Below are 9,467 nucleotides of genomic sequence, written 5' to 3' on the forward strand. Positions count from 1 at the left end.
TCTATTGTTTGTTATTTCGTCATATGCTGATGATAGTTTTTTGTGTCTTTCCTCGTTTGAAAGAATTCTCATCAGGAGAGAAATTCTGTGGGTTTTTCTTCTATGTTCAAGGGACTGTAGTCCCAAATCATTCCTTCCCTCTGTTACACCATGGCGACCTTTTATTCCTTTGATAAATCTTATAGCCTTGTTTTGAACAAGTTCCAGTCTGTGACAAGATACCTTGTCTGCAGGGTCACAGAGGACATCTGCGTATTCTAATATGGGACAGCACAGACTTAGGTAGACAAGAAGCTTGGCACGTTGAGGTGCTTGATGTAAGGTGTATTTAATGGAGCCAAGTGTTCGACTTGCTGAGGCTATTTTAGAGGCTATATGATTTGAAAATTTCAAGTCAGACTGTATAGTAACCCCAAGATATTTAATTTCTTGCACGCAGTTGAGTAGGTTTCCTCCAATAGTATAAGATGGTAGCTGTTGTAGTCTGTTATTAAAAACAACAACTTCACATTTTGTGGTGTTAAATGGCATCATGTTTTCAGTTGACCATTTGTGGAGAGCATCAATGTTTGTCTGAAATTTCTCTATGTCTTGGTTATTATTAACAGTGGAGTATAGTAGTGTGTCATCGGCATATAAGCTCATATTACAGGTGATACATTGGGGTAAGTCGTTAATATACACCAAAAAGAGTGTTGGTCCAAGAACCGAACCTTGAGGTACTCCTGATGTAACTGGTAGCTCATCTGATAGCGTGTTTTTTATTGCCACTCTTTGGGATCTGTTAGTTAGAAAGTCCTGTATCCAGTTAACAATGGCAAGATCTAAATCTTTGATTTGACGTAGTTTGATGAGTAAAAGCTTGTGTGGAACTTTGTCGAAGGCCTTTTGAAAGTCCAGGATCACTGCATGAATAGTTTTTGAGTTTTCAGTGGCCTTGACAAGTTCATGGTACGTTGCACATAACTGTGTCTCACATGACAGTCCTTTCCTAAAGCCATGTTGCCTGTTATAAAGTACAGAGTCAAGTTTCTTATTTAAATAATGTAGGACTATATGTTCCATAATCTTTCCAGGAACGCTTGTAAGTGATATGGGTCTGTAGTTGGAAGCCAGATCCTTTGGCCCCTTTTTATGAATAGGAGTTATGATCGCACATTTCCACATGGAAGGTAATTTTCCGGAGTTGAGAGATGCTTGGAATATGTATTTAAGGCACCGTGCAGTTAACGCAGGATAAACTAACAATTCACATTTACGAATGCCATCAGAACCAGGTGACTTATTGTTTTTAAGATCATAGATAAGTTTCTCTATCCCTTCAGCATTTATTTCTATAGAACTGGTTGTCCACACTATTGTGGATAATTCGTTAGCATTTACACCCTGACAAAATTGTTGATGGAAGTAGGAGTTTAGCAGCTCAGCACATTGGTTGCTGTCAGAAGTGGTGTTGCCATCTTCTTGTCTAAGGGTAATAACTGGGTGTTGCTCTTTCTTTTTCGTACGCAAATATTTGTAAAAGGGTTTGCTGTTTCCTTTGGATAAAGGTTTACACACCTTTTCAACAATAAACTTCTTCTTCATTGTCTTGAACGTTCTCTGATTATCTCTTCTTTGCTGCCTATATTTGTCTAAGTGAAATGGGTCACCACTGTTTTTGTATTGTCGGTACATTTTACGCTGTTTACTGATAAGCTTCTTTGAGCGATTGTTAAACCAAAGAGGCTGGTCAGGTTGAGGTAGGTATATGTTCTTAGTTGGAACGGAAGCCTCAATTGCTTTTCTGAAATTTGTTGTAAAGATGGACCACATAGCTTCAACATCAGTCATAGAAGTGTTCGACTTTGCTCATATGCTCCACGAAAATGTCGATATCTGCCTCACGATGTATGCGAATCGCTTTTGTTTGTTTGTTTCCTTTTGAGGTTACATTTGTTGGCACAATAGTTTTTATTTGTAGTTCAGCTGTAATGATAGAGTGATCACTCAATCCTGGTGTTATAACTTCAGTAGAGGTTACTAGGCTTGTATTGTTTATGCAGACAAGGTCTAAAGTGCTGCCAAGTATATGTGTGGGTTCAGTAATAAGTTGTGTCATGTCGTGGAAAGAGAGGACATCTAGGAACGCTTGATGTAGATTCCGATAGGGTGTTGAGGGAACTGTTCGATTCATTTTCCAATCTATATGGGGAAGATTCATATCTCCTACTAGCAAGATGTTATTGCCTGGATATCGAGTTTGAATAGTGTTCAGAATATGTTCTATATTTTCTATGTTGGGGCATGATATATTTGGCCGGTAATAACAGCATACGATTAAACTAGGGAATACTTTTACAATAATAATTTCTTCTTGTTTAGTGTCAATTGAAGAGCAGTTTTTGTACAGATAAGCACACCACCACCATTTATTGTTCTATCATGACGAAAAATGTCCACATCAGGTATATCTATGATTGCTTTAGAGTCAATAGTGTAGTCTAAATGTGTTTTTGTCAAGCAGATAATATCAAAGTTGTGGGACATTGTCGCAAGATCAGTGGTTTTCCCTTTGACAGATCTTGTGTTAACAGCAAATATTTTTAAACTGTTGTAATAAGTTTCAGTTCGTCTGGCTTCATCCGTTGCCATTCTCCCGAAGACTTACTTTTTTGTTCAATATTTAGATTGCGAATTCTGTATTCATCGTCACCACTTTGTTTAAGAGTTCTTAGTTTCTCGAAGCTTATATTCTTGGTCTCGTACTTGAGCACTGACATCTAGTTTACAAAACACCTTATCTTCCCTTAATTTGGAGTTGGCTCTTTTGATAAAGTCCCACTTAGATTTTTCATCAGAAAATCTCAGTTTTATTGGTCTGTTGCTTTTTCCTTTGCTGCCCAGTCTTATTGCCTGATCTGGAATATTAAAGTTCTTGAAATATTCCTTGTTCATGAGCTCTTTGATGTCTTCCATAGCAGTGTTTTCTCCTTCAGGAAGACCATATAAAATGGCATTGTTTTTGCGAAATTCTGACTCTTTTTTCTCTAGATCTTTGCTTAGCATTGCTTGAGTTGTAGACTGTAGTTGGATAGTCTTTTTAATGTCCTTGGAGATTTCTAACCCAGGGCTTGCAATCTCAGCCCAAGATTTTCCGGCATTTTTTATCTCCTCAGACGTCTGAAGTTGCAGTGTTGAGACTTTGGCATCAAGACTTGCTATCATTTTTTCTATCCTAACAAAAATTGTAGAATTGTTTGTTTATTATGGCTAAAGCATGTCATATAATATACACAGACGGTGCAACATCTACACACAATAATATAATTATTGAACAGCATTTTGTTATTAGAAGCAATATTTGTAATGATGGAAACCAAGTATGGACACGAGGAAGATTTGTCAACTATTTCACATGATCGCAAATAAGTTGTATTTCTTGCGAGTCAAACTAAATATTCATTCGTATTTTAGTTACTATTATAAGTTATTTGCACCCAACTTTATTTGGATATCATTAACAGCCAAGAGCATCGATTGCAGTTGCTTATGTGCACTGTGGAAAAGTTTTTTGAAGATTTTAAGGATTATTCACAATAAAATCAATACATCAATAACACCAAAACGCTTTTTGACACTTTTGCATTTAATCGCATTTATTAGATTAGTAGGTGTAAAGTTTGTCTCCCTGGCTTAAAGATTTCTTGTTTCATAACATATGGACTGTCTGTTATGAAAGACAAGTGTCAGTAGGTCTTCAGTGCTGGTCACAGTCTGAATTATTACTTTCTCTCTCAAGCATTTCGGTGCTATGACTCAGAACATCAGCTTTTTCAGTTACTCAATGCTAATCATGTTCTTGATTCTAATGTCCCGTCCAAATTTTAATCATCTGCATTGATATGTGCATCATCATAGTTTACATTTAGCTGAACAATCTGGAATAATTTTTAAAAGGTATTTCAAATTGCATCAGAGTTATAGGCGTCGACATGTTTGTTATAACCTGAATTTTTTTGTGGATCAGCTTTAGCATCATCTTTGGCGATTAAATTATCAATACATGGTAGTTTGACTTGAAGAAACTTGCATTTATCTTTGTAGAGGTTCAAATTGACTCTACAGAATTAAATCAATTATTTTATTAGCTTTTGATCATGATTCTAAAATGTCTTCTTATATGATGCTCCTTTTGCAAAATATCAAAATGCTGCTACAGCTCTGATCTTCCGTGACCCAAATATTTTCCTTTGAAATTTTGTTTGGTTTGTTGAAAAGCTATGAGACACTTTTTTATAAAACACTTTATGTCTTGCTCTGTGTAACGTTCTAGCTTTTTGCTTTCATGGTCAGATCCGCTCTACTGATCAGTAGTACCTTTCATGACACTGCCAGGCACTGCGTCAAAAATGGATTTATTATTGTTCTTTATTGGCAAGCATACTATGTCTTTATTACGCCATTGTAGCTGTTTTTTACATTTTAACTGGCGTTGCCATTACTCACTCAACTCACCCATTCATCAATCGCTAGTATCAGGTGTAACTTCTAACAGGTGTTCCAGAACTAGCATAAAAAGCCATTTTAATAACTATAAGTTTACAGTCTCTTCGAGCTTTGCCAGTCCATCTAGGAAACTGGCTGTTTGGTCTCCAAGTGACATCAAATGCTGGTGTGACTAAATTTGCGTGTTCATGGTAGTACAGGATATTGCAAAATGTTTCAGTACTCAGTTGAAATTTTATAACCATCTAACTTTTATCAGCTTACCTAGGTTTTTACTTTTTAGTGAGACGATCAATTTTTCTTGTTTTTTCTCACTTGAACAAATGACATTTATTTCTCTGACCTATCATTATTTTCTTGAAAGGCTTGTTATTTTGTCCTACACACTTTCATTGTGTGACTTTACTTTTGCAAGCACGATGGCTATGACCTGGACATCGTCTTCATCATCTTTCTCTAAATTTGGAATTTTGACTTTCTTTCCTTAAAAAATTACTGATTGAACAGACTAGTGTTGCTACCTTATCATTCTTGGAAATTTTGACAATTATGATTTCTTGATAGTTTTTGCAAGCCCATATCCATCATCACCATTTGTATAACTAAATAATTTTGCCTTAGGTGGTTATCATGAATGCTGAGAAACAAAGCCTGCAGCGGTAAATCATCATTGTAAAGTCGTGATATCAACCAAATCAGTCAACTTCCAGCACTTTTCAAGATGTTGGTACTTATCGTTACTGCAGTGCTGTTATGTTAGAGCCTAGTAGCAAGCCACATACTTTGACCTCATCAATATTTGTTACCTCATGAGTGAGGAGTAGGCCTGTGGACGGACACTTGATCCATTTGAAACAGCGTTGTAGTAATGATCAGTATTCTTATTCATATTTGAAAACAATAGCTACATATACTTACTGATTTATATAACGAGCTGTAAAAATTGTTGGGGAATCTGTTCGTACAGAAATAATGATATATTTAAGATCACTTTGGAATGTATATCACAATACATAAAAAAGTTGACAAACAGATCAAGTTTTTGTGTATTATGTTTGCTTAATCAACCCTTGAAGTTTAGTTCACATTGCTTTCTTTTAGTGTAATTGAAGAGTTATGGCATCTTGGCAGAACCCAGTTAGTGGAACATCCTCGCACCCACACGCTACTCTCTCTTCTGCACTTACTGGCAAATCTCACGGTTAGTTTAACTTTGTTTTTACTACTAAACATGTGTATGAATTTATTAATCTTTCCTCTGCCATGTTTGTTATACGTAACAATAATGATAAGGTAATAATGATAATAGTACTGAAGGTAGTTTTTAATATTCTGTCAATGTTTTATTCACTGTATGTCAAAGCTGCAGCGCGAGGAACTTCCCTGTAATGTCTGGCATGAATAACTACAGATTTTGTACGATTTTACTTGGTCCTTCAATAACTCTACATTTTGAGCCACTGTCTCTGCAAACAATATTAGCTTCTTGTATGCATGTCAATATTTGTCAGCACTTATGCATCTTTATAGCGTGTGTAATATTTTATTTTGATGGTTTTTACAGAAAAGAAAAAGGCAGAAGATAATCTGCGATTTCAGATTGAGCTGGAGTTCGTACAGAGTTTAGGAAATCCACACTATTTAAATTGTATGACTTTAAAATGCATCATATACATTGTTTATTTACTCATTCTGAACACTTGAAGCACCCGCCTTGAAGCACCTTCATTTCTTTTCCATTAGATTGATTTATTTTATCAGTAGCTAAATTGTCTTGTATTCTTCTTTCTTTCTCCTTTTCTCTTTCTATTTTTATTGCTATCTAGCCTCACCTCTTTTTTCTCATCACACACATTTAACACCCTTTTTGCTGGTTTTTTCTTTTCCCCTCCCTCTCTTTCTCTTTTTAACAGTTTTGATGTTTTTTCCTATTTCTGTTATTTTTTTGTTTGACTTCCATTCTCTCCTCTCTTCATTCATACCTTTTTTACTCAGCTCAATTTTTCCCATTCTCACTTTTTTAATTTTGTAGTCTTATTACCTTGCTCTTCTCTCTTCATTTCTCTCAACTCTCTGTTAATTTCTCTTACCTTTCTATCTTGCCCTGCTTTTTTTCGCTCTTTTTTAATCTCCCTCTTCTGGCCTTTTTTTCTTTTTCATCTTATCTTTTTTATTCTTCTTTTCTCCCTTTTTTATTTTGCTCTCCCCTCGTGTAATCGTTCTCCTATATTTTTCTTTTTCTCGCTTTCATGTATCATCCATCTTCATACTTTCTTGCACTTGTTTCCATAATCTCTCTTTTGCATCTTTCTTTCTTTTTTCTCCTTTTTTAGCTTTCTCCTTTTTTCAACCATATATTTATTCAGTTTTTACGTTTCACCTACATTCATTAAAATTCTAAAGCAATCAACTTGTTTTTTACTAAATTTTTTTGTGTTCTCACAGAATTCACGATTTCCTTACATGTGAGCTTTTGTGAGATGCACTACATTGGCCTCAGAATTTATGGTATATTGTTTCGATATATTTAATTAGATTCCATTAAGATCAGGTGGGACTGCAAGAAGCATAATGATTTAATATAGTGCTAGCTTCTGTCTTATGCTTAACCATGTTCAGGAAGCTAGTTCAGTTAGATCGCGCATCTGATCAACAGCAACTACTGTTAGTTCAAATAGACCCAAACACTGTAGATCTTGTTCAATCCAACATTCAGCACCCGATATTAGATGATTGATAAGCTATTTGTCAAGTCCTTTAGTTTTAGCCCAAAGAGGCTACTTCAAGGACAAGAAGTTTGTCAACTACCTCAGCTACCTTCAGTACTGGAAGCAGGCGCAGTATGCTAAATGCCTTAAGTGAGTTGTCTTTCCTTTACATAATTTTTCAACAACGTGTTTTCTACCTCCGCCTTTACTTATCCCTATATGGCATAATGAAATCCTAAAAATGCATACATGAACAATTTAAGGGCTAAACTACACACAATGTAGTTAAATAATTCATTCAGATCTTAAACTTTTAGTTTTTTAGTATTTTTAAATACATATTTGCATCTACTCTAAAAGCATTTAGAAAAAAGTTTCACTTTGTAAAAAACTTTAAGGAGTACGAGTGGAGGTGCATACTGCTATAACACACTAGATATTAGTTTTTGCAGTCAGTCAGCTGTAATCAGTAAGTTGGTCATTCACAGTGCATGACAGCGTTTCTCTGGATGAACTGAAGTGTATTATTGTTGAGAAAATGATTAGACGCCCATAATGTAAAACATTGATAATACTGATGCACTCATCTCTCGCTAACTCGTGCAGCTCTTTAGTTTACTGGTTTCCTTAATCTTTACTCATTTCTAGATGATATATTTTTATTCAAGTTTTAAATAATTTATTTCAATCTTACAGAAATAGCCAGGCTATAGCATTCCCTAAGATACTATACTTATAACTAACTGTTGTTCAGTTATTTTTACTCAGAGTGGCGAAAAAACGTATTGAAAGTTTTCGTTAAAGTTTTTGTTCATTTTTACTTACAAATCGTAATTATGTTATTTAATTATTTTTATGACTTATTATTATTTATTTTTCTTTCACAGGTAAATAGTGTATAAAAACTGCAGCTAGCTTAAAAATGAACAGCAAACTTAATGTAAGATAAGTCCATGTTTCTTAACCAAAACTCTCTGAACTACTAGCCTGAGATCTCAGGGTTGCTGGGTGTTAAGAACACTACAGATTCAGAGTGTTATATTGTTTTTAGTTACCCTTTGAATTTACTCTTGCTGTCATCTCAGCAACATATAAGGCTAGTGAAACGAGTACTGATAGATTTTGCAGCAAGATCATATGAGCTATTTAGAGCTTTCGTTGCAGATACCCACAATGCCTCTACCTCCTCGACTTACTGCAGTATGAAGCGTTTCGAAAAGAGCTTGTCAATACGCAATGCGCCAAATTTATTGATGACCAGCAGTTGCTCCATTGGCAACACTATCAGCGGAAAAGGACTAGGTTGATCAACGGTGAACATGAAAAGAATCAAACTCAGCAAGGTCAAGGACAAAGTCAAAACCAACAGAGTCAAGGTCAGCTAGCTCAACAACCTGTACCAATGTCGACAGTGCCGCCCGGAGTGCCTAAGTGATTATTCCACTGCATTGTAGTGTTTAGACAGCGTAACATACGTGTGAGCATTGAATGTTACTCTCTGGGCCTGTACATGTCTAGTTGACATAACAACTGCTTGATGAAAGTCTGTTGATAGCAAGTTTCCACTTGTCTGTGACCTTCATTGCTCAGTGTTTAAACCGGAGTTGTCTTTCCAGACAATTCCAGTTCAATCCGGAATTATCCAGCTTAAACTATGTTAATCTGGATAATTTCAGATCGTCCAGGTTAATCGTTAAACATAGTTAATCTGGACAGTTTTGGAATCGTCCAGATGAATTTTCAAATTCATCTGGGCATTTCCAGATGAATTATTCAACTGTATCTGGAATTAGACTATTCCTGATAAACTGTCCAATTCCAGATTGAAGAATTCGTGGGCAGTTCTGTTGGCAGCTTATGTTTATAATGCATTTATCTGTATTTCTGGAAAGTAAAAGTATGATAATTTTATTATCAGTTTGACCAGATGTTTGACATTGTATTCTAGGAGTGTACTGATGATATTGCTCAGTATGCATTACTAGACCAGCATCCTGATACAGAATGTTTTCGTCACCATGAAGACATTTCCTGTTCACGGATAGTGCTACATACAATGTTATTTACTTGCCATATTGTTTTGCATACAACCCATCTATTTAAATACAATCAAATAATTTCCAATCTGTTTTATTTTGCTAAAAGATAAACAATTTTATTACCAATCATTTCACCAACCTCCTTTTTCCAAGAGTGAACATTTATTAATAACTTGGCATCTGGATGCTGTCTTAGCAGTCAATAAATAATATCCTTTGTAATTACCTAGGA

At 35.3% G+C, this 9,467-nt stretch overlaps 1 protein-coding gene across 2 annotated transcripts; it reads left to right on the forward strand.

Moving 5' to 3' along the window:
* The first annotated feature begins 5,599 nt into the window (after positions 1 to 5,599).
* Positions 5,600 to 9,298, forward strand: LOC137399537 (mediator of RNA polymerase II transcription subunit 31-like). Of its 2 annotated transcripts, XM_068085699.1 has the most exons (5): positions 5,600 to 5,689; positions 6,053 to 6,136; positions 7,250 to 7,346; positions 8,361 to 8,572; positions 9,145 to 9,298. In XM_068085699.1, the coding sequence occupies exons 1-5, from the start codon at positions 5,605 to 5,607 to the stop codon at positions 9,153 to 9,155; spliced, it is 489 nt and encodes a 162-aa protein (XP_067941800.1). In that variant the 5' UTR covers positions 5,600 to 5,604; the 3' UTR covers positions 9,156 to 9,298. The 2 variants fall into 2 exon arrangements, with proteins under 2 accessions (XP_067941800.1, XP_067941799.1); XM_068085698.1 differs by having other exon boundaries at positions 8,361 to 9,298.
* Positions 9,299 to 9,467: the final 169 nt, after the last annotated feature.

This window comes from Watersipora subatra, chromosome 7 (assembly GCF_963576615.1).
Source record: "Watersipora subatra chromosome 7, tzWatSuba1.1, whole genome shotgun sequence".
Lineage (NCBI taxonomy): Eukaryota > Metazoa > Bryozoa > Gymnolaemata > Cheilostomatida > Watersiporidae > Watersipora > Watersipora subatra.